The sequence below is a fragment of the Jaculus jaculus genome, chromosome 11 (genome assembly GCF_020740685.1).
Source record: "Jaculus jaculus isolate mJacJac1 chromosome 11, mJacJac1.mat.Y.cur, whole genome shotgun sequence".
NCBI lineage: Eukaryota > Metazoa > Chordata > Mammalia > Rodentia > Dipodidae > Jaculus > Jaculus jaculus.
Window position 1 is genome coordinate 17,345,469 of NC_059112.1, and position 25,809 is coordinate 17,371,277.

At 43.2% G+C, this 25,809-nt stretch overlaps 1 protein-coding gene across 9 annotated transcripts in view; it reads left to right on the top strand.

Annotated features, from left to right (window-relative positions):
• The window catches only part of Fryl (FRY like transcription coactivator), a 297,939-nt gene that overhangs the window by 201,403 nt on the left and 70,727 nt on the right, over positions 1–25,809 (top strand). For all 9 annotated transcript variants that reach the window (XM_045130376.1, XM_045130379.1, XM_045130384.1 and 6 more), the window contains 11 exons: positions 1,673–1,730; positions 5,464–5,555; positions 10,394–10,566; positions 11,933–12,093; positions 12,897–13,007; positions 15,005–15,159; positions 15,421–15,520; positions 16,513–16,681; positions 19,443–19,702; positions 20,333–20,473; positions 23,295–23,463. In XM_045130376.1, coding sequence (XP_044986311.1) covers positions 1,673–1,730; positions 5,464–5,555; positions 10,394–10,566; positions 11,933–12,093; positions 12,897–13,007; positions 15,005–15,159; positions 15,421–15,520; positions 16,513–16,681; positions 19,443–19,702; positions 20,333–20,473; positions 23,295–23,463 — 1,589 coding nt within the window. The remainder of the gene's footprint in view (positions 1–1,672; positions 1,731–5,463; positions 5,556–10,393; positions 10,567–11,932; positions 12,094–12,896; positions 13,008–15,004; positions 15,160–15,420; positions 15,521–16,512; positions 16,682–19,442; positions 19,703–20,332; positions 20,474–23,294; positions 23,464–25,809) is intronic.

The window sequence follows — 25,809 nt, forward strand, 5'->3', positions numbered from 1 at the left end:
TATGTGTCCTATAAATCTTTAATATTTTCCTACCCTGTTCACTTAGTGATACTATTAATCTATGAGGTTTTTTATTTCGTTTTTACTAATTTGATAAAGAAAGAGAGAAGCAGATAGAAAGAGACACTAGGCGAGCCTGCATGAACTCCAGTTACATGCACTACCTTGTGCATCTGGGTTTATATGGGTCCTGGGGAGTCAAACCTGGGTATTTTGGCTTTGCAGGCAAGTGCCTTAACCCTTAAGCCATCTCTCCAGCCCTAATGTGTGATTTTTTTTTTAATTTATTTATTTATTTATTTAATAGGAGAGAGAAGCCAGACATGGTAGTGCACGCCTTTAATCCCAGCACTCGGGAGGCAGAGGTAGGAGGATCACTGTGAGTTTGAGGCCACCCTGAGACTACATAGTGAATTCCAGGTCAGCCTGGGCTAGAACAAGACCCTACCTTGAAAAACCAAAGCAAAAGTAAAAAAGAGGAGAAGAGAGAATGGGCATGCCAGAACCTTTAGCCACTACAAACAAATTCTAGATGCATGCACCATTTTGTGCATCTGGCTTTACATGGGTACTGGGGAGACAAACCCTGGTCATTGGGCTTTGCAGGCAAGAGTATTAACAACTGAGCTATCTATTTCTCTACCCCCTAAGTTGCACTTTGGATCTAATGATTGAAACTCAGTTTTATCCCCTGTCTAAGAAAATTAAACTTTTTCAAGCAAATACTTATACATATGTTTTGCATCATTTTTGCTTTTGATATTAATGAAGCAAATTACTTTTTGCCTGAGGTTCTGCTTTGTTGCTTCTTGGCTCCTGAGTGTATTCTCTTAAGAATTCCTTCAGTTGATAAATGTCAGTACTTGATGTTTGGGTCCCTTTTAATACAGCATAACATGTATAAGAGATTAGATTATAAAATTTTATTGTATCAGAGGGTATAAGATATATCATAAGTGAAGTTTGGCCTGAGTATCTTTTGGCAGATAAATATTCTGTTGTTCTAATTGAAGAAAAAGAGCCATAAAAGTTATTTCACTTTACTAAAAATAAAAATAAATTCTATAAATAAATTCTGAGACAAAAACTTTCAATGTCAGCATTTTTAATGAAAATACAGAGATTTTTAAGTCAGTTTCATCAATTTCATATCCTTTGACATATTAGTTTATTGTAAAATTAATATTAAAGCAATAATGAGAAATAGACACTGATTAATGTACAAAGTTGTTCACCAAACCAGTATTCAAAGCAATAGAAAATTAGATAAAATTGAGTGATTCAGCAATTGATGGAAATGGTTAGGAAAATCGTCCTGTGGTGGAATGGTATGATTTCACTTATGGCATGTGAAAGTAGCTGTGCAAGTGTTAATTAAAGAGGCAAGAAATACCATTTTATTCATAATAATATTTCAACACCATAAATACAGGTTGCAACATGATTGACCTAAAGCAGTGATGGTTGTCTCTGTAAATTGAGTGTTCTGTACCGTTTTGTTGTTTTAAATGTTGTATAAGATATGCATTACTTTATAATCAAGATGGTAAAAACCATAAATGGATTAGGGCCAGCACATTTCAGTTTGTGCCATATTAATGTATATTTTCAAATATCAGTTTGTGCTTGCCCAGTTCCTATTTAGAAAGAATGTGTATCCTTTTTTGCCTAGGGAGTTAATAGAGGAATTACATCCCATAATTAAAGAAGCACTCGAAAGAAGGCCAGAGGTAAGCAGCTACATGGTTTCCTGTCACTAACTGTGCTCTTGGTAAACACTTCCTTTTCTTGTTAAATTGTGTGCGCGCACACGCGGAAGTCAGAGGACGACTTCAGCGTGTTGGTTCTGTCCTTCCCCCTTGGTGGAGACAGCCTCTGTTGTCTTTTTGCTGCCAGGCTGGCTTCACCTTCCATTGGTGTGTTGGGATTACAAGCACATTTGCCACTGCACATCTGGCTGCACATGGGGGTTGGGGATCCAAACTCCACTCACCAGGATTATAGAGGAATCACCTTTAACCACTGAGTCATCTCCCTAGCCCTAAACACATCTCCTCTTCCTCATTATTATTACCTGCTGTGTATTATATGGGGGTAGAAAGAATGTCAGAGTCACATATTGGGTCATGATATGCAGACACATTTATCGTACCAATAACTGTGGGCTAACTCCACAATGCACGACCCATTTACCTCAACAAGGAGGGGCAAGTCATGGATGAACCTAAACAATGGTATCAAACTGCCTGTATTTGCTGAAAAGAAAACTAATAAATTAAAAATAAAATTGAAAAACAGGGCTGGAGAGATGGCTCAGTGGTTAAGGTAATTGCCTGCAAAGCATAAGGATCCAGATTCAATTTTCCAGGACCCACGTAAGCCAGATGCACAAGGTGGCACATGCATCTGGAGTTTGTTTTCAGTGGCTGGAGGCCCTGGGCACCCATTCTGTCTCTCTCTCTAATAAATAAATAAAAATAAATCTTTTGAAAAATAAATAAAAGTTTGTATAGTACACATAAAAAAATAATTATTATGGCTGGAGAGATGGCTCAGCAGTTAAGGCCTTTGCCTGCAAAGCATAAGGACCAGGGTTTTATTCCCTAGTACCCACATAAAGCCAGATGCACAAAGTGATGCATGTATCTGGAGTTTGTTTGCAACGGCTAGAGGCCCTGACATGACTCTATTCATATTCATTCTCTCTCTCCTTGCAAATAAATAAATAAATTTTTGTTTGTTTGTTTGTTTGTTTGTTTGTTGAGGTAGGGTCTCACTCTAGCCCAGGCTAACCTGGAATTCACTCTGTATTTTCAGAGTAGCCTCAGACTCACAGTGATCCTCCTACCTCTGCCTCCTCAGTGCTGGGATTAAAGGCATGCACCACCACACCCAGCTAAGATATTTTTTAAAAAATAACATTTATTTACTCATTCATTTACAGTGTGTTACTACATATCCATGGCGGGCCTTGAATACTCACTACATAGAACGGGCTGACTTGAACTCACAAGTGAGCCTCTTGCCTCAGCCTCCTAAGTGCTGGATCTACAGGCATGAGCCACCATCCCAGGCTGTCTGGTGCAATTTTGAATGGTTTTGGTTTTGTTTCTCCCCATACAAAGATGTTCTCCCGACTCCACAACATATGCAGAAACCTGTATGTGAAACTGGTGAAAATGTGCTAACACTCCGACGAGAGCGACATTGGACGTGGAGACTTTCTTCTCTCATTGTTGGGGTTCTCACCTTCTCTAGTCTCTGTGTGTCAGTTGCAGCTACGAGCGCCCCTTGTGCTATGAACATGTCCACACATTATGTCAGGGATTGGCTGTCGCTGTTTGTTCAGTCAAACTTTACATTTCTTAGCAGTTAGCTGTGGGCTTTTATCCAGCAAACCTGCTTCTAGAATCTGGAATCAGTAGTTCCAAAGCATTAACATAACTATGGGTGTAAAGGAGGAACAAGCCTTTAATCCCAGCACTTGGGAGGCAGAGGTAGGAGAAATGCCATGAGTTCGAGGCCATCCTGAGAATTTAGTGAATTCCAGATGAGCCTGAGTTACAGTGAGACCCTACCTCAAAAAACCAAAACATAAATAAATAAATGGAGACGGATTGAAGGAAATACCAGACGTTGACCTTCAGCCTCCATATGCATATGGCACGTGCTCTACCACACACTCAAAAAAAAAAAAGGAAGAAAAAATGAATCTGTAAATTGCACATTTTTGTATGATCATATTATAGGGGAAATTATTTGAATGTTTAGTTTGCATAGAAAATAATTATCTCCAGCTGGAGAGATGGCTGAACGGTTAAGGCATTTGCCTGCAAAGCCAAAGGACCTAGGTTCAATTCCCCAGGACCCATGTAAGCCAGTTGCACAAGGTGGCCCATATGTTTGGAATTCAGTTGCAGTGGCTGGAGGCCCTGGTGTGCCCATTCTTTCTCTCTCTCACTCTGCCTCTTTCCCTTTCTCAAATAAATAAATAAATTTTTTTTTTAAAAAAAAAAGGAAAAAGAAAATAAGTCTCTCATGAAAGTCTTCCGGTTTTAGCTCTGTCCAGTAGATTTGTGATTCCCAGATGCCAGTAGTGTCTGAGAATTACCCAAGGAGCTTTCTAAAAGTTACAGACATCTGGCCCTATTGAATGAAAATGTCTGGGACAGGTCCCTGAGGACTTTGGACAGGAAGGGAGTAGGTGACAACAGCTGTCTCCTATAAAGAAATTTTGAAAGCTCAGCAGTAACTCCTCACTGCCATCTAATTCCACCACGAAGCGTAGCAATAGTGTTCCCAATTTATCACTCATTTGATTTTTTTATTTTAGAAAGATTTTGATTTTGTGTGTGATAATTTAATCAAAGGAAGTGAAATTGGAAAACAGTGAAGAAGGAATATTTACACATCTGCATTTTGGAGCGGGGAGGTCATTATACTGAGTCCATAGATATATGCTATGACATACCTTGAATGCAAACTATTGAGAGCCTGGGACTCAGGGGCTCCCTATGGAAACAACTGGCAAGAAGCAATTAAAACCTTCCAGAGCCTGGCGTAGTGCTCACACTTTTAATCCCAGCTCTCCGGAGGATGACATAGGATTGTGTTCAAGGCCATCCAGAGATGATATAGTGAGTTCCAGGTCATCCTGGCCTAGAGTGAGACCCTACCTCAAAAAAAATTATATAATAATAAACTTTCAGAAATGCTCAAAAGACGGTTATGAAACCATGCTTTGGAAAATGAGTGTCTACAAACAAAAGACCAGTAAGCCTAATGAATTAATTGGTCATGAGCAAATGGGCTTGCTTCTGGAAGGCAGGAAGCTGAATCACAGGCAGGAACTAAGTGACCAAGAAATATATTTTGGGCCGGAGAGATGGCTCAACAGTTAAAGTACTTGGCTGCAAAGTGTGACAACCCAAGTTCGATTCCCCAGTGCCCACATCAGGCCAGATGCATGAAGCAGCCCACGCACCTGGAATCCGTTCACTAGAGGCCCTGGCACGTGGCCCCAGCACTCCCATTCTCTCCGTCTCTCTTCTATCTCTCCCTGCTTGCAAATAAACTTTAAAAAATTAAAATGAGAAATACGTTTGTAATTTCTCTGTATTATGAAAATTCATGGATGAAAGGATGAGCTGTTGTAATTCAGGAAAGTGATACTCCCTGCTTTTTGTTCCACGTCCTGTTGCCGCCAGAACCCATTTGAAATGCGACAGCTGATACCGTATTGTGGTTGTCATGGCCCTATGAGCAAAAAAAAAAAAAAGTTTGTCATGCACAGGAGTTCATCTGGCCTGTTATGTCAGACTGGCAGAATGTTCACAGTCTGTACTGCACAAGCAAACTTACTGTGATGAGCCCCGGCCCTCTCTCTCACACGTCACACCGGCTAGTTTCCCGTGACCGTCCCTGGCAGATTCCTGACTCCTGTCTTTCTGTGTCCTGGAATAGAATATGAAGCGGCGCAGGCGTCGAGACGTTTTGCGAGTTCAGCTGGTGCGCATATTTGAACTGCTGGCAGACGCGGCTGTCATCAGTCACAGGTCAGTGTCAAGCTCTGCTTCTGCGTGGCCGTGTGGGCATGTCTATAGTGTGCTCTGCGTGCTGTGTCTGAAACACGCATGTGCCTGCACAGTGCCCCATGCACTTATCTGCGGTGCCCGGAGGGGAAGGTGAGGTGTCCCACTTCACGGCTCTTGCCCTTGCTCTGATGACCCTAGAGCTGGTTGCATGTCGTTGTGAGATCCAACGATTCTCAAGTCCCCACTCCCAGCAGAACCGGGTTTACAAGTGTGTGGCCGTGCCCAGCCATTTTACGTGAGTCCTGGGCATCAAACTGGGGTCACCTCTTGAGCTTTCTCAGACCCTCATGCCGGCACTGGAAGTACTTTGAACCTCTGAGCCATTTCTCCAGCCCTGAAGTTTGATTTTTAAATTAAAGAGCATGATCTCTTTTCCCTCATGAAATATATCCACACAGAAAAGCCTTGTAGCAACAAAAATGCCTGCCTGCATCGCCTTGCTATTACTAAAGAAAGAGGCATCCTGTACACTAACCAGTGGTCACAAATTGCACTGGAAAGTCTACCACCAGAATCTGAGGCAAGAAGGTGGCTGTGTTAGGCCAGCTTAAGCTACAGAGTAGTGAGACCAAAGAAAGGAAGGAGAGAGAGAGAGAGAGAATGAATGAATGTGAATCTCCCACTGGGTCCCCATTTAGATGCTTTTGGTGAAAATTGCCTATAAGGGGCTGGAGAGATGGCTCAGCTACTAAGGGACTTGCCTGCAAAGTCTAGCAACCTGAGTTCAATTCCCCAGCATCCACCCAAAGCCACATGCACAGTGGCATATACATCTGGAGTTCATTTGCAGGCCAGAGGCCCTGGCAGATCCCTTCTCTATCTGTCTGTCTCTCTGCTTGCAAATAAATTAATGAAATTAGAAAAAAAAATAGCCAGCTATGGTGGTGCACGCCTTTAATCCCATCACTTGGGAGACAGAGGTAAGAAGATCTCTGTGAATTCGAGGCCACCCTGAGACCACATAGTGAATTCCATGTCGATCTGGGTTAGAGTGAGACTTTACCTGGATAAACAAAACAAACAAAAAATTGGTTATAATGTTGGAGCCTAGTTTGCTAGGAAAGGGAGTACTGCTAAACTTTTTTTGACAAATTTACTATTTCTTACCTCTTTTTAAAGATGTTTCCTCTGAGCTTTAACAACAAAAAAAAAAAGAAAGAAAGAAAAAGAAAAGAAATATGTTCAAAGACTAAATGTGAGGGGTGGAGGGGCGGCCTAGCAGTAAAGGAGCTTGCTTGCAAGGCCTAACGGTCCAGGTTTGATTCCCCAATACCCACATAAAGCCAGATACACAAAGTGGCACATGCATCTGGAGTTTGTTTGTAGTGGCTGGAGGCCCTGGTATACCCATTCTCTGTATCTCCCTTCTATCTATCTCTGCTTATAGATAGATAGATAGATAGATAGATAGATAGATAGATAGATAGATAGATAAATAAATAAATAAGGTATGCAGATTTATTCCAGTAAACTATTATTGATTGGATTGGGGGAAATTATGAAATCTACACATATAAGTCATAACTCATGTTTTCCACCATTCACAAATCGTAAATGATAGAGCTACTGCTAACCGATTCATGACAGTATTAGCAGTATGGTGAAAAATAACTATTTCCTTAGGAAGTAAAAATGGCATTGTCTGACCGTTAATGGGAAAATAGTAATAGGTCTGACCTAATCTTTAGAAAATAATTGAATAGAAATTTTCAAGGGAAAAAAATCTGAGCCAGGAGTAGTGGTGCATACCTTTATTCCCAGCACTCTGGAGGCAGAGGTAGGAAGATCACCATGAGTTTGAGACCACCCTGAGACTCCATAGTGAATTCCTGGTCCAGCTTGGGCTAAAGTAAGACTGTACCTCAAAAATTAAAAAAAAATCTGACTGATCTGACTGGTATGGTAGCCTGCTTAGCATTGTCATACTAACACTGATCCTGGTTTCTCAGTGAACCCGATGCTCTCAGGTCTAGAAGCTTCTGACAAGCTCTCAAAACAGAGCTTCAGCCCAGGAGAATTGTCCACCCATTGGATCACTTTTCTTCGTACTGAACGCAAAACAAAAACAAGCACTCTCTTTTCCATCTCGTCTGTCATAAAAATAGAAATTATGAAAAGTCAAACTGAAATTTGTGGGCTCCGTGGAGAAAAATGTAAATACATACATGAGTCTCATTGAGTCTTTGAAGAAATGTAAAATGTTAATGTATTGGAAATACGGCTACAAAAGCTACCTTCACTATTAAGCAGTAATCATTTATGAACAGAGCTGTATTGGTTGTTTTGTTTTGTTTTTTCTAAGAAAAATTAGTAGAAGGCTGTCACTGTCATGGATTTTTTTTCAATCATTTCTTTTTTTTAAAGAAATTTATTATTGACAACTTCCATAATTATAGACAATAAACCATGATAACTCCTTACCACTCCACTCTCCATCATATCCCCTCCACCTTTCCATCAGGCTCTCTTTTATTTTGATGTCATCAATCTTTTCCTCCTCTTATGATGGTCTTGTGGAGGTAGTGTCAGGCACTGTGAGGTCATGGATATCCAGGCCATTTTGTATCTGGAGAAACACGTTGTAAGGAGTCCTACCCTTCCTTTGGCTCTTACATTCTTCCCACCATTTTTCAGTAATTGCTTTGGTTAAGGAAAACATTCTTTTCTAAATACAAAGAAGATGGAGCCCTCTGTCCTCCTGGTGGTTCCTGGGTGCTCTGCATGCAGTGGCTACTCAGTGGACAGTGTTAAGTGAATTCATGGTGTACTGACTGAGCTGGTTTCCTACCCACTGGCAGCTCATAACCCAGAAGTTTAAAATTATTCTTTCAACAAAGGCAAAATTTGGGTCATGAATTCACTGGACATGTGTTTATTGTTGTAGACTGATGTTTTTAATATACGCTAGTATCATTGCAACTTCGTACTCTGATTTTTGTGGGATCAGGATATTTGTGGGAAAATGCAACTAGTCAAAAAGGGTTTTTTTTTCCTTTTAAATCAATATATAGTAGAAGTACTTTTCAAATATAACAAGGCCAAGCTTGTCTTAATAAATGGACATGTAATATCATTGCTGTTTCATATATAATCGCTCATTCGTTCTCTTATTGAAACACGCTGAAGTTGGTCCTGGATGCTTGCCTGAGGCTTGATGGAGCAAGGCAGGAATCCAAGACTTGTGACTCTAACCAGTTTTCCCCTAACCCATTTGTGGCTTTTGAGTACAGATCCTTTGCCTGAAGGAGTATCCCATGGCAAAGAGTCTTAAGACTGCATGGATCTAAGGCGGTTTGAAACCCTGTCATCTACCCTAGTTTTCCCTTGAGTTCCCTCTACATTTCTGCATTCTCAATACTACCTATTTCAGAAGGCTGCTGAGAATAACTACCTAACAGGTAGGCAGTTGTGCTGAAGGTGTGATGTGACTGGAGACAGGAGACTGCCTGGAACTAACTTTTCCTCATGTTTCTACACCAGTCCTCCACTCATAACCTTGTTATTACAAACTGTATGAGTTTTGTTTATTGTTATTTTCTGTGACAGAGAAAGAGGCAGAGAGAGAGAGAATGGGCGCACCAGGGCCTCCAGCCACTGCAAACGAACTCCAGACACGTGCGCCCCCTTGTGCATCTGGCTAATGTGGATCCTGGGGAATCGAACCTGGGTCCTTTGGCTTTGCAGGCAAACGCCTTAACTGCTAAGCCATCTCTCCAGCCCCAAAGCTGTATTTTAATGTAATGCATTTAATGTATTTTAATGTTGCAGGACAGCTATCCAACCAGAAGCAGCTTATGGGAGGGAAGGGCTTATTTCAGGCTTACAGATCCCAGGGGAAGTTTCTTCTTGGTGGAAGAAGCAGGTTCACTTGTTCACATTGACAGTCGAGAGGCAGAATCAAAACCAGCAAGCACAGACAGCCGGAGGTCAACCTGGCTCCCAACACACCTAGTAGGGCGGGGCTCCACCTGCTGAAGACTAAGTAAGAAGCTTACTCAAAAATATGTAAGGCTGGGCCAGAGAGATGGCTTAGCAGTTAAGCACTTGCCTGTGAAGCCTGAGGACCCTGGTTCAAGGCTCAATTCCCCAGGACCCATGTTAGCCAGATGCACAAGGGGGCGCATGCATCTGGAGTTTGTTTGCAATGGCTGGAGGCCCTGATGCACCCATTCTCTCTCCACCTCCATTGCTCTCAAGTAAATAAATAAAAATAAGCAAAGAAAAGACTAGTATTAAAAAATACATAAGGCTGGGCTGGGGAGATTGTTCAGTGGTTAAGGCATTTGCCTGCAGAGCTTAATAACTTGGATTTCATTCCAAAGTACCCATGTAAAGCCACATGCACAAAGTGGCATGTGCATCTGGAGTCCATTTGCAGCAGCTGGAGGCCCTGGCACATCCATTCTCTCCGTCTGTTTCTCTTCTAGCTCTCTCTGGTTGTGAATAAATAAATAAATAAATATTTAAAGAAATACATAAGGCTATAAGGGACATACATCTACATTCAAACCACCATATAGAGGGAATAATATTTAGTTCTTCTAGTAGTTGGCTGAAGTTAGATAAGGAGTTGTATAAAATAAATCGTAATAGCAGGTTCTTGATGGACAAGCACCAACCTACTTTTTCATAGTTAAGCTGAAGTCACGTTCCTTTAATTTTTGTATTCTAAGCAACATTTTGCCGTGACCAGACCAGGCTTCCCGTACTCTGACTTTGATTGCTAGGGATTTGTTTTGCTACAAGTCGTAATTGAAAGTCACATCTTCTCTGTCTCATTTATTCTTCATTCTTTTCAGTGCAAGTGGTGGCCTTGATAATGAAACACATTTCCTCAACAACACTTTGTTGGAGTATGTAGATTTAACTAGACAGCTTCTGGAAGCAGAAAATGAAAAAGACTCTGACACGCTGAAGGATATCCGATGCCATTTTAGTGCCTTAGTGGCGAATATCATTCAAAATGTTCCAGGTACCATTTTCCATTTCTTAGAGCATCATCCTGTTTTTCCTTTCCATGAGGCTTTGCCATATAAGAAAGTATCTTGGGTTCATCCTGGGGAAAGACTATCGGCAGAATATGACGACCAGGATTACTTTGCCTTGAATTTCTTGTCAGTGATAAGAAATTGAGGAACCAAGTATGGATTCTCACTACACTAACCAAAAACCAGAAGACCTGACTTAGAATGAGCTCTTTGAATAAGATTGTTCTAGGCACATTGAGCCACAAGTGTAATTTTTTTTAAGTGTTCTGTTTGAATGATTCTTGCAAATAAAATTAACAAAATGCTGTGGAATAACAGAGGAACAATAGAAACCATAGACATAAATACAGCAAGGGCACATGGAAGTGCAAAACCCTGTTTTGATCTTTGAAAATAAAATAATGTTACTTAAAGGAAAAGAATTTCTTTTCTCTACATTTTCTGCTTTGAAAATCACTAATATAAAGATGTTCCTCATGTACTTTACCCCACATCCCCATCTTGGCTTTTCATGTTGAATTTCTGTTTTTGTCTTTTTATGGGGTTGAGAGAGAGGGAACAAACTGGCATCTAGGGCCTCTAGCCATTGCGCTCGAGCTCCGGAGGCCTGTGCCACCTTGTGCCCATGTGCGACCTTTGCTTTTATCACCTTGTGCATCTGGCTTACGTGGGACGTGGAGGGTTGAGCCTGGGCCCTTAGGCTTCCCAGGCAAGCACCTTAAGTGCTAAGCCATCTCTCCAGCCCGATGTTGAATTGCTGAACCAGTAGTGTTGCCAGTAACATACAGGGTAAGACTCAACAGTGCCAAGGTTGTCAAGCTAGTAGGTTTCAAGTCACGCTGGTCCTCAGTGTCCTGTGGCTCTGGAGCCAGCGGCAGGATGGACTGGAATGCTGCTCCTCACAGCTGACTTCACATAGCGCTGCTCCCCTCTCAGCCACTTTGGACGTCAAGACCTGGTGTGATTCTTTCATAAAGGCCTTTCTTGCTATTAAAACGCAAAGTTTAAAAGAGCTCTGCCCTAGTTCAAAGACCTCATTTAGCAGCGAACCAGGATCCCCAGCCGTTCATGATTGTGTCTTGGCAGACTACCATACAGCCAGGGAGGAGCTGGTCCTGGCTTGCAGTTCCCTGCCAGCCTCCCCGTGCCATTCTGCCCGCCGGAATGCTATTTCTGACTGCTGTGGATGTCAGTGACACCCATCACTGTGTACGTTTCGAGAAGATACAAATGCAAACTTGGGTTTTCTGCTTTGTAAACTTGACTCGTTCAGTAACGAATAAGTTGGCACATGTATTAAAGTCAAAAGAAATGGAAATGAATATTCTCCACTTGTGTTTATATTTGCAGCTCACCAGAGAAGAAGTATTTTTCCTCAACAGAGCCTTCGTCACAGCCTGTTTATGCTGTTCAGTCACTGGGCAGGTCCTTTCAGCATCATGTTTACGCCCTTGGACAGATACAGTGATAGGAATATGCAAATTAATAGACATCAATACTGTGCATTAAAGGTATTTACTTAGAGTCTCGACTTCTTTTATAGTAAAGCAGATTTCAATATGTTTTTTAAGTTTTTTATTTTTGTTTATTTGAGAACGACAGACAGAGAAAGAGGAAGAGAGAGAGAATGGGAGAGGGAGAGAATGGGCGCACCAGGGCTTCCAGCCACTGCAAATGAACTCCAGATGCGTGAGCCCCCTTGTGCATCTGGCTAACGTGGGTCCTGGGGAATCGAGCCTCGAACCGGGGTCCTTAGGCTTCACAGGCAAGCGTTTAACCGCTTAGCCGTCTCTCCAGCCCAGATTTCAATGTTTATGCCTCTCTAATATTGCCTGATTTCATTAAACAAGGTAGGTAAGCATGTCTTCAGAGTGCCCAAAAGTATCAGAATGTATCCTTGCCTACCGTATTGAAACATACCATGACTTTATTTAGAGAATTCCACAGTCCATACTGTTTAATCAGCATTTTCTTAAAGAATGAGATTTCATCTTGAGGCATACGTGCTGTTTTTATTTAAGTGCCTTTTTCTTGGTCTTTTAATCTTCCCTCTAATGTTTTTAAACTCTATGGTATGATAACAGACTTCCTCATAATACGTTTCTCAGTCTTGGAAGTTACTATTAGGGTAGGAGATGAAGCTCAGGGCCAGAGTCCTTGCCTAGCATGTGTAAGGCTCCGGGTTCCGTTCCCCAGCACCATACACTGTTAGGCTAGATACACATGAGCAAAAGTGCCCTGCTTCTTCGCATCGAGCGGCCCGCAGTTAGCCGCTGGAATGTGTGGAGTGTAATTCTCACATTGTCGTTTGAAGGCGATGTCCGCCGTGCTGTGTTGTGGCCCTGTGGCAGATAATGTGGGACTGTCATCAGATGGCTATTTGTACAAATGGCTGGATAACATTTTGGACTCTCTGGACAAAAAGGTAATTCTAACATTTCCCTTTAAAATTTAACAATAATGGGTTGGGGACTGTGCTCAATGAAAGAGCCCTCAAGCTCCTGACCCTGGCTTCAGCCATCACCAGTAAATGAGTAAATTAAATAAAATAAATACCGATAACAAAAGTCCCAAAAGGTGGGGACATTTCATAGGAAATTGCCTTTACATTATTTGCAGTTAATGGGTGACTTACTGGAAGTAAATTTCTTTTTTTAATTTCTTTTTATTTATTTATCTGAGACAGAGGGACAGAGAGAGAGAGAGAGAGAGAAAGAATGGGCTCACCAGGGCCTCTAGCCACTGCAAACAAACTCTAGACACATGTGCCACCTTGTGCATCTGGGAGTTCTCTGGAATTGAACCTGGGTCCTTTGGCTTTACAGGCAAGTGCCTTATCCACTAAGCCATCTCTCCAGTCCCTGAAAGTAAATTTCTTAAAATGAAATGAAATAGGATAGAATAGTATAAGCATAGAAAGTATATTATGGGCTGGAAGTATGACTTAGCAATTAAGGTGCTTGCCTAAGAAGTCTAAGGACCCAGGTTCAATCCCCCAGTATCCAAGTGAGTCAGCTGCACAGATTGGTGCATGCATCTGGAGTTCATTTGTCATGGCTAGAGGCCCTGGTGTGTCCATTCTCTTTCTGTGTCTGTCTCTTCTCCCCCTTTCTCTCTCTCCTCCCCAAATAACAAAGTATATTATATAAAATGAGATAGCTACCATAATCTACAAAAGTTGGAATTCTTATTACTCATTTGAATACTTTTAGTTTCCTTTTATAAGATTAATATACTGGGATATATGCATCTTTTAACAGGGTTCTGAATATATAAATAGAAATAAATATTCAGTGTATTGAGCTCCTTGGATAGATGTGCCTTTGTCCTTAATATTGTTTTGATCTCTCTGCAAATAATGTTTTTCATATTTTATTATTTATTGTGAGAGAAAGAGGCATAGAGAGAGAAAGAGAGAAGATAATGGACGCACCAGGGCCTCTAGCCACTGCAGACAAACTCCAGACACATGTGCCACCTTGTGCATCTGACTCTATGTGGGTACTAGGGAATTGAACCTGGTTCCTGTGGCTCTGCAGGCCTTAACTGCTAAGCCATCTCTCCAGCCTAATTAATTGTTTTTCTTGCCTGCATATTCTTGCCCCTCCCCCCCTCCATGCTCACATACAACATACAGACATCAGCTTCCCAATTTAAAATTCAGCTTTTATTATTTCCCTTGTAGAAATTTTTTTCTTTTCTGTTATCACAAATATTAACGCTTTGTAAGTATAATTGGAAAGTTCAGTAGCTCATTTTTCCAAAAGCACTTAATCCTGCTCCAGTTCAATAGCTGTCTTTGGGGTTCTATTGACAGATAGACTCATATAATGAGTCTTGTGTGGAGCTAGGGAGGTGTCTCAGCAGTTAAGGCACTTGCTTGCAAAGCCTGACAACCTGGGTTTGATTTCCCAGTACCCACATAAAGCAAGGTACAAAAGTGGCACATGCATCCAAAGTTGATTTGTGGTGGCAGGAAGCTTTGGTATGCTTATATCCGCGCCCCCCCCCCACCGTCAAATAAATAAATATGTTTTTTAAAAAAAGATTTGTGGGCCAAATGTGGTGGTAGATGCCTTTAATCCCAGAACTAGGGAGGCAGAAGTAGAAAGACCACTGAGTTCAAAGCCAGCCTGAGACTACAGAGTAAATTCCAGGTCAGCCTAGGCTAAAGTGAGACCCCCACCTCCAAAAATAAAACATAAAATAAAATAAAAACAAGAACAGTCACCACAAGAAAAAAAAATGTCTTGTGGAAAAGTAGACCACATGCCATTTGTCCATGATTTTGGGGGGAGGGGCAGGGGGGAAAATCAGGCTAAATTTTGTGATGAAATGCAGTCAGTAAATGTAGGCCATACATGACCTTGGTAATTAAAGTGATCTCATTTTCCTTTCCCTGGCATGTGTGGCCCTGCCTAGGTTCACCAGTTGGGCTGCGAAGCAGTCACATTGTTGCTGGAGCTGAACCCGGATCAGAGCAACCTGATGTACTGGGCCGTGGACCGGTGCTACACGGGCTCCCGAAGGGTCGCTGCCGGCTGCTTCAAAGCCATTGCCAACGTGTTCCAGAACAGGTACGCATGCTAGGCGCCCAGAGTTGAATCCGATTCATTCCCCCCCCCCCATGAAAAGGTTTCCTTTGAACTCAGGAATACTCAGACAACCTGAGTTGTCATTCCTAGAATTCTAGTGTAATTTAGCCAATAAACTGCAGTGATTCCAATAGCTAAGTTACCTTAATAAAAGATGTCACCCCTGGCTTAGAAGTTCTGTGTCTGCAGGTGTGAATGCTTCCAAATGCTAGTCTTTACCTAACATGTGCAATTTGTCCCCAGGGATTATCAGTGTGACACCGTGATGCTCCTAAATCTGATTCTGTTTAAGGCAGCTGATTCTTCTAGAAGTATTTATGAAGTTGCTATGCAGCTTTTACAGGTTTGTAAACAAATGCTGACTTGGAAGATAATGAAACCCAATGTTGTGTTTTTACCACTAGAAGCTACTAAGGTTAGTATTTGGCTTTATTTTGAATAGGGAAGTAGTGTATCAAGCTCTGATTACCATTAGAAATACAAGACAAATAATGATATGTAAGCCTAAATAATCTAGAGTATTCAGAAGTACATTACAGAAAGATTGGCCCATGTATGCATGAAGGCACTTAGCAGTTGCTGATTGATTAGGACTGATGTATGCAAGTAACTATTTCTGTTTGGCAAATGAGGAAATGGGAATTGGGTGTCTATTTTGAGAGCCATCTAAAGAGTTCTTAAGTCTTTTACGCTGTCCTTTTAACTTTTCATAGATTATCATTTTCATAATATATTTAACTCATTAATAGTACTGCAGTATGCTTAGATTTTTTAAAAATCAGGACTTAAAATAGGATTTGAGTAGATGCTAATGTTTCTAGAGGTGTAAAGTTGAACCAGTGCCGGTAGGATCATTTCAGGAATTACACCTCAGTTTATCCTTTATTGAAACTACAGTTGGCAAGCGCCATAGCTCTTGACCTAGTGTGATACCAGATGGAGTCTTGGTTTCAGAGCTGTATTTATTCTGCCATTGGTCAAGGTCCATTTGAAGGCTTTTTTTGGTTTCTTTTTCTACCACTTATACACATTTTGTATAGTCATTTTTGGCTGGAAAAGTGGTAAATCTTTTACAACTGACTGCATATTAGGTTGCTGAATTTATTTTCATACTGTACTACTAACTCATATCATTGGTGTGAAGCACAAAAACCACAAACCCTCCTAAACTGTTCATCTTTGCAGACATTTCACGCATTAAAAATTGACATGTTTTATAATAATGCATGACCTTATGACTGGAATATATCTTAGGAGATTTTTCTTTTAATTAAAGCTGATGTTTAGGGAACCCATGAAATATTAAGTGAAGTTAATGGTGTTACGTTCCCGTAGATCCTGGAACCGAAGATGTTTCGCTATGCTCACAAATTGGAGGTGCAGAGAACTGATGGCATCCTTAGCCAGCTGTCTCCCCTGCCGCACCTGTATTCCGTTTCCTATTACCAGCTGTCCGAGGAGCTAGCAAGGGCCTATCCTGAGCTCACTCTCGCTATCTTCTCAGGTATGGGAACCAAGCTGGTTTGGGGGTTTTTGGCAGTCATTTCTAAGAAATAGCCAGGACGGGAAGTTGTTTTGTTTTGTTTTATTTGTTTATTTATTTATTATTATTATTATTTGGGGTTTTTTTTTTTTTTTTGAGGTAAGGTCTCACTCTAGCTCAGGCTGACCTGATTTCATTGTGTAGTCTCAGGGTTTTGTCTTATTTTGCTGTAGACAAGATTTCATGTAGCCTAGTCTTTGCTTCAAACTCAGTATGTAACCCAGAATGATCTTGAACTTCTGACTGTCCTGCCTCCTGGGGATTACAGGGAAATGCTACCATGTCCACTTTATATAGTGCTGGGACCAAACCCAGAGCTTTGTGTGTGATAGACAAGCACCCTACCAGCGAAGCTAGCTCCCTAGTCCCTAAGGCAAAAATGTTTTTAATTGAGACTAAATTTGAAATTGACTCTTAAGAGGATAGGAGAATATTCTGGGCTGGAGAGATGGCTCAGCGGTTAAGGCATTTGCCTGAAAAGCCTAACAGTCCGAGTTCAGTTCCCCAGTACCCACATAAACGCAGATGCACAAAGTGGCACATGCATCTGGAGTTCGTTTACAGTGTCTAGAGGCTCTGGCATGCCCATTCTCTGCCTCCCCCCCACACACACACACTTGCAAATAAATAAAAAGATGTCTTGGAATATTTCCTTTAATAAAAACTTCAGCCAGGCATGGTAGTACATATCCTTAATCTAAGCACTAGGAAGGCAGAGGTAGGAGAATCTCAGTGAGTTCAAGGCCACCCTGGGGCTACATAGTGAATTCCAGGTCAGCCTGGACTAGAGCGAGACCATACTTCAAAAAACCAAAAAGGAAAAAAAAAAAAAAAAAAAAAAACTTGTAGTGATGTCATCCAGCGCCAAATGCCCAAGTGTCGCTTCTGGGTTCTGTCACTTGTCTTGGGTCTTCAGTTGCCACTGCCATCCAGGTGCCAGGCTAGGGACCTGGAGAGACACGTGGGCAGAGCCTAGTAGATAATGAGTCAGGCTAAATTAGTCTGTGTATAGAAGTTGGTTTGGGGTGGAGGGGCGGAGAGATGGCTTAGTGGTTATGACACCTGCTTGTAAAGCCAAAGGACCCAGGTTCGATTGCCCAGGACCCATGTAAGCCAGATACACAAGGTGGTGCAGGTGTCTGGAGTTGATTTGCAGCATTTGAAGGCCCTGCCATGCCCATTCTCTCTTTCTCTATCTGCCTGCCTCTGTCTATCTCTCTCTCTTTCAAATAAATAAAAATAATAAAATATTTTTAATTGGTTTTTTATTTTCAGTTATTTTTTCTTATCTTTCGTCTTGCAAAATTGAAGTTACAGCTACAAAACAAAGGTCCCCTTTTGCCTCCCTCCACAGCCTCTCATCATTATTATTCTGCTTTGCATTTTTATGAATTTTGCTACTTTAGATATATAAGTAACATCATACAGTCTTTTTATATTTGTGGTTAGGTTATTTCACCAAACATAATGCCTTTTGGGCTCAGCTGTATTTCAGCATGTGACAGGGTCTTGTCTCTTTCTGAGGCTGTATGGGTGGGTAGGTGTGTGTGTGTATGTGAGTGTGCATGTGTACATACGTGTGTGTACACACTACAAAGCATTATCCACGCAGCTGTGGATCTGTCTGTTGACATGTGGGTTTCTCTGCTTCCATTGTGAAGGATTTTTCTATGAATGTAGATCTACAAATACCAAATTGCTTGTCTGCTTCCCATTGTTTGGGCTTTGCATTTAATAGTGGGATTGCTGGATGGCAGGGTAGTCTGTTCATTCATTCTTTCTTCTTTATTGATTTTTCAAGGTAGTGTCTCACTCTAGCTCAGGCTGACCTGGAATTCACCATGTAGTCTCAGAGTGGTCTTGAACTCACAGCGATCCTCCTACCTCTGCCTCCCAAGTGCTGGGATTAAAGCCTTGCATCACTGTGCCCAGCATCTCTTTTTTAATTTTTTGAGGAGCCACTGTACTTCCCACTATACATATATGCACCATTTTACAATCCCATCAACATGTGGAAACATTTCTTTAACTGCCAAAAATATTTGGTATAAAAAGAAAGCTTGGCCGGTCATGGCGGTGCACGTCTATAACCCTAACACTCAGGTGGTAGAGTCAGGAAGGTTTCAAGTACATGGCTACTGAGAAAGACGGTGTCTCAAAAACTAAATGAAGGGCGGGAGAGATGGCGTAGTGGTTAAGGTGCTTGCCTGAGAAGTCTAAGAACCCAGGTTCGGTTCCCCAGTACCCACGTAAGCCAGATGGCACATGATGGCGCAGGCGTCTGGAGTTGGTTTGCAGTGGCTGGAGGCCTTGGTGCCTCATATTCTCATCCTCATTCTCTCTCTCTAATAATGAATAAAATACTTTTTTAAAAAACTAAATAGCCAGGTGTGGTAGCGCACACCTTTAATCCCAGCACTTGGGAGGCAGAGGTAGGAGAATCAATGTGAGTTCAAGGATGCCCTGAGACTACATAGTGAATTCCAGGCCAGCCTGGGCTGGAGTGAGACCCTCCCTCTAAAAAACAAAAACAAAAACAAAAACCCTAAATGAATAAAACAAAAGAAAGCAAGTAGATCTTGGCTACTAACTCTCTGTATGTCATGGAGGTGGAATTTATTAATAGAAGAAATAGCACTCGGCTTATTGCAGTGAAATGAGTGACATCTGGCTTCCTGATTCTTACGAATGACATTGGTTCTTTCCGTTGGCCTTGACCTAGAGATAAGCCAGAGGATCCAGACGGCTCACCCCGCGGGCCGCCAGGTCATGCTGCACTACCTGCTGCCCTGGGTGAACAACATCGAGCTGGTGGACCTGCAGCCTCTGCCCACGGCCAGGCAGCCGGACGAGGACGAGGACGACCCCCTGAAAGACCGGGAGCTCATGGTGACGAGCCGGCGCTGGCTGCGGGGAGAAGGCTGGGGGTCCCCCCAGGCCACCGCTTTGGTTTTGAACAACCTCATGTACATGACAGCAAAGGTACAAAGTGGGAGAGGAGACCAGGGTCAGGCACAGCGGAGGTGACCCTGGGACAGCCAAAACAAAACGCAGCATAAATGCCCCTTTAACAATAACAGCAAAATAAAAACCCTCACCGGCCTGGAGAGGTGGCTTAGCAATTAAGGCTCTTGCCTACAAAGCCTAAGGACCCAAGTTTGAGTCCCCAGTACCCATATAAGCCACATGCACATGGTACGTTTGCAGAGGCTAAAGGCTCTGGCATGCCCATTAATTAATAAATTAATTATTTTTTTTCAAGGTAAGGTCTCACACTAGTCCAGGCTGACCTAGAATTCATTCTGTCATCTCAGGGTAGCCTTGAACTCACGGTGATCCTCCTACCTCTGCCTCCCGAGTGCTGGGATTAAAGGCGCGCGCCACCATGCCCGGCTCAATACATATTTTTTAAAAACATCATATCTATCTTGACTCCAACCAGATGCAATTCGTAATACTGACATTTAAACTCACTGAAAGAGATGAGCATTCCTCCAACGTGTGGGAAAGATGAAAGCTGTCTGTAAGACTTATTTCCTAATGTCTGGTGGTGTGACAGGCTTCGTTTTGACTAACCAGTTGTGTCTGGTGTCTCCTGTGTGCTGTTTCCAGTACGGGGATGAGCTGGCCTGGTCGGAGATGGAGAATGTGTGGACTACGCTTGCCGATGGCTGGCCAAAGAACCTGAAAATCATTTTGCACTTTTTGATAAGCATTTGCGGGGTGAATAGTGAACCAAGCCTCTTGCCTTACGTATGTATTCAAATTCATTTAACTTTTTAAACAATGTGTCTGTGTCTGTGTGTGGGCATGCACACGCATGTTCGGGTTCACATGGGACACACTTGGCTGTAGAGGGCTGGGGGAGATTCAGGTTCTTGCCTCCCACCTTGCTTGAGGCAGAGTTCTCTCTGTTCACTGCTGTGTAAGCTCATCTGTGAGCTGCTGGGTGTCTCCTGTCTCCCCACCTTCCATCTCACCATAAGAGGCCTCACTGCTATGTCTGGTGTTTTCATGGGTTCTGTGAATCCAAACCGGTCTTTTTATTTTATTTACTTATTTATTTTTGGGTTTTCGAGGTAGGGTCTTGCTCTAGCCCAGGCTGATCTGGAATTCACTCTGTATTCTCAGGGTGGCCTTGAACTCATGGCAATCCTCCTACCTCTACCTCCCTAGTGCTGGGATTAAAGGTATGCGCCACCATGCCCAGCTGGTCTTTTTATTTTTTTTTAATATTTTAATTGATTTATGGATTTTTTTTAATTTCAAAGAGAAAGATGCAGATAAAGATTGAGAGAATGGCCATGCTGTGGCCTTTAGCCACTGCAATCAAACTCCAGACACATGCACCACCTTGTACATCTGGCTTACATGGGTCCTAGGGAATCAAACCTTGGCCCTTTAGCTTTGCCAACAAGTCCCTTAACCACTAAGCCATCTCTCCAGCCCTTCTACTGATTTATTTGCAAACAGAGAGAATGAGAATGGACATGTCAGTGCCTCTAGCCACTGCAAAAGAGCTCCAGATGCATGCGCCACTTTGTGCATCTGGCTTTACGTGGGTACTGGAGATTGAACCCACATCATTAGGCTTTGCAGGCAAGTGCCTTTCCTTAACTGCTGAGCCATCTCTCTCCAGCCTCAAACTAGTCTTTTAGTAAAAACTTCAGCCAGGGGTAGGAGAGATGGCTTAGTGGTTGAGGCACTTGCCTTCAAAGCCAGAGAACCCAGGTTCAATTCCTCAGAATCCCTGTAAGCCTGATGCACAAGACTGCCCATGTGTCTGGAGTTCATTTGCAGTGGCTAAAGGCCATGGTACTTCCATTCTCTATCTGCGCCCCACCCCCGGAAATAAAAATAAATAATTTTTTTAAAAAACTTCAGTTGGGTGTGGTGGTGCACAACGGGCATTTTTACCACTAAGCCATTTCCTCAGCCCTCATCTAACTTTTTGAAAGTGGACGCATTTTATTGTTATTTATTAATGTCTGAGTGTGGCCAGGGGTCACCCCTCAGAAGCAAATAGAGGCGGGGTGGGGACAGTGACATGGTAGGTGGACTTAGTCGTTTCTCACGGAGTCACCCAGTGTCACTGAGTGCAGGGACAGGTCAGGCGTTCTCACAGTTTACGCGGTGTTCCACTGTGATGGGTCACAGAAACCTTATCATTTGAAGTTCCCCTAGATTTACACAGTTGAGGAATCGGTGACTTGATGAAGTACAGCCATGATAAGGGCTAGGAAGGGGCGTCACAGAAACCCCACTTGTCTGGAAAGATGGGGTGCTCGAGAGAAAGTGATAGTGAAGAACAGGTCACCACGCTGGGTCTGGTTAAGCGTTGGCCAGGCTGCAGCTCGCTGGCACCGGGATGGGAAATCTCAGGGCCTGAGATCGCTGGAAGCCAAGGAACTCAGAGGAGACAGAAGAGGAAGGACAGCCAGGCGGGCATGTGGCGCACGCCTTTCACCCCAGGCCAAAGTAGGAGGATTGCTGTGAGTTCGAGACCAGCTTCCAACTATAGAGTGACTTCCAGATCAGCCTGGGCTACAGTGAATACCTCAAAAAGAAAGAAAGAAAGAGAGAGAGAGAGGGGAGAGACAGAGAGAGGAAGGGAGGGAGACCACAACGGCCAGATGTGGTGGTGCACATTTTAATCCCAGCACTCTGGAGGCAGAGGTAGGAGGATCACCATGAGTTCAAGGCCACCCTGAGTCTGTCTACATAGTGAATTCCAGGTCATAAACACTCTGCAGAGGATCTAGCTAATAAGAGGCTGGTGCCCAGGCAAGAGAATCTCCAGGTTCCGTGCCCAGCTGGAAGACAGATTAAGATACATCTTTGGTATGAAGGCTGGCTGAGTCAAGATAAGAGGGAAGTCTTAGGCTGATGCCAGCACTCTCCCCATTAATGAAGGTGCTTTTACAGAAAAGCTTCTTTCCCTTCTTTTGCTTCTTTTTTTTTTTTTTTAACATATAGAAAGTGGGCTGGAAAGATGGCTCAATGGTTAAAGGCACTTGCTTGTGAAGCCTGATGGCCTAGGTTTGATTCCCCAGTACCCATGTAAAGCCAGATGCAAAAAGTGGCACATTCATCTGGAATTTGTTTGCAGTAGCAAGAGTCCTTGGCACTTCCATCCTCAACCTCTCTCCCTTTTGTTCTGCTTACAAATAAATAGATGTTTAAAATAAACGAGGTACATAATGCTGTAAAGTTATCAATCTGTATCTTCAGTTCATTCCAATTAGATCTACTGGTGGGGACTAGAGGGGGTGATAATGGTCACTGTTCACATTTAGATTGTGTGAATTCATCTTCCATTTCAAGTTGAACTTTGATTAAAAAAAAACAAAAACTGAGCTGGGCGTGGTGGCGCACGCCTTTAATCCCAGCACTCGGGAGGCAGAGGTAGGAGGATCGCCATGAGTTCGAGGCCACCCTGAGATTCCATAGTGAATTCCAGGTCAGCTGGACCAGAGTGAGACCCTACCTCGAAAGAAACAAACAAACAAAAAAATCTGCGCCACGACAAATACCATAGGTGATCATGTCGCTTCTTTTCCGTTCTTCTGCGCAGGTGAAGAAAGTCATTGTGTATCTGGGCAGAGACAAGACCATGCAGCTGCTTGAGGAGCTGGTGGGTGAGCTGCAGCTGACCGACCCTGTCAGCTCAAGCGTCACCCACATGGACAACCCGCCATACTACCGCATCACGTCCAGCTGCAAAATCCCCTCAGTCACCTCAGGTGAGGCGCCCCCCACCCCACTGCCCCCTGCCCACGGCCAGGCGCTCTGCCAGAGAATGGTCTTCACAAGGGTGTCTCAGTGAGGGCTCTGCGGTGAGAATCGCCTGCTCGCCTCAAAGCCTGCCAGCCCAGGTTCAGTTCCCCAGTATCCCTGTGTGAAACCAGATGCACAAAGTAGCACACGCATCTGGAGTTGGTTTGCAGCTGGAGGCCCTGGCACACCCATTCTCGCTCTCTATCTCTTTCTCTCTCTTCTATCTCTCTCTCTCTCTGTTTGTAAATAAATAATTTTTAAAGTAAGCCGGGCGTAGTGGTGCATACCTTTAATCCCAGCACTCGGGAGGCAGAGGTAGGAGGATTGCCATGAGTTCAAGGCCACCCTGAGATGACAGAGTTAATTCCAGGTCAGCCTAGACCAGAGTAAGACCCTACCTCGAAAAACCAAAAATAATAATAATAATAATAATAACAATAATAATAATTTTAAAGTAAATGAGTAAGCTATGTCCAGGGTAGCTAGAGACTGTTAAGTGTGTTCTTTGTCAGATAATTTCAAGCAGTATCTTTTTTTTTTTAATTATTTGAGAGTCAGAGAGAGAGTGGGCATGCCAGGGCTCCAGCCACATGCACCACCTTGTGCATCTAGCTTACGTGGGTACTGGGGAAGTGAACCTAGGACCTCAGGCTTTGCAGGCAAGGGCCTTAACTGCTAAGCCATCTCTCCATCCTTCAAGCAATATCTTGAACTAATCAGATCCCAAAAAGAATTCTGACCATCTGCTGAAGGAAAGACAATATGAATGTCTGTGGATTGCATGTATTTATACACACACAAATAGTCTTCAAGTCCCTGAAAGGTCGGGAAGTAGGAAGGCTGCACAGAGGAGACGCAGGCAGGAGATGTAGCTACAGATTTTAGCATGTGAGCCGGGCGTGGTGACACACGCCTTTAATCCCAGCACTTGGGAGGCAGAGGTAGGAGGATTGCTGTAAGTTCGGGGCCAGCCTGAGACTACATAGTGAATTCCAGGTCAGCCTGGCCTAGAGTGAGACTCTACTTCGAAAAACCAAAATAAAAAAAATAAGAAACTTGGGCTGGAGAGATGGCTTAGCGGTTAAGCGCTTGCCTGTGAAGCCTAATGACCCCGGTTCGAGGCTCGGTTCCCCAGGTCCCACATTAGCCAGATGCACAAGGGGGCGTACGCGTCTGGAGTTCGTTTGCAGTGGCTGGAAGCCCTGGCGCGCCCATTCTCTCTCTCTCCCTCTATCTGTCTTTCTCTCTGTGTCTGTCGCTCTCAAATAAATAAAATTTTTTAAAAAAAGAAACTTAGGGGCTGGAGAGATGGCTTAGCACTTAAGCGCTTGCCTGTGAGGCCTAAGGACCCCGGTTCGAGGCTCCGTTCCCCAGGTCCCACGTTAGCCAGATGCACAAGGGGGCGCACGCGTCTGGAGTTCGTTTGCAGAGGCTGGAAGCCCTGGCGCGCCCATTCTCTCTCTCTCCCTCTATCTGTCTTTCTCTCTGTGTCTGTCGCTCTCAAATAAATAAATAAATAAATAAATAAAATTAAAAAAAAAAAAAGAAAAGAAAAGAAAAGAAACTTAGCATGTATATTTTCATTCTCTGTTGTCAGAAAAATGCTTTCCCTCCAACTGCCCTAGCCCAGCGGGCCTTTGATGAGCCCGGGAGGTAACTCAGTCAGTAAAGCGCTCCATTCACAAGCATGAGTGCAGATTGCCAAGAAAAAGCTCCTGGTGGGGTGGGCCTGTAATCCTAGCAACGGGGGAGCAGGGTTCAGAGATAAACCAATCCCGAAAGTTCACTGGCCAGCCAGTCTAGCTCTAGGCCAATGAGAGACCATGACAGAGAAGAAGAGGAGGGGAGATGGAGAGCATTTCTGAGAAAAGACGCTGGACATTGTCCTGTGGCCTCCACATTCACACACATGCAACAACAAAATCAGAAGTCTTCTGGTTTACTCTTATTAGAAAAGACTTCTAGAGCTGGGGTGATAGCTGTAGGGTTAAATGTGCTTATTTGTAAAGCCTTATGGCCTGGGTTCAATTCCCCAGTACCCATGTAAAGCCAGGCACACAAAGTGGCACATGCATGTGGAATTCATTTAAAGTAGCAAGAGGCCCTGCTGCATCCATTCTCTCTATTTTAAGAAGAAAAGACTCCTGGGGGTAGGTAAAAGAAGGCACCCCTCTTCAGATGGCAGAGATTAACATTTAGGGGTCAACTACTTTCACAATAAATTTTCCCACTTTTCCTGTATGTTTAGCCCTGCGCTCAACTGCCTGTTCCTTCCCTACTGGATTTCTCTTCCCTGCTCATTTCAGGGCGTT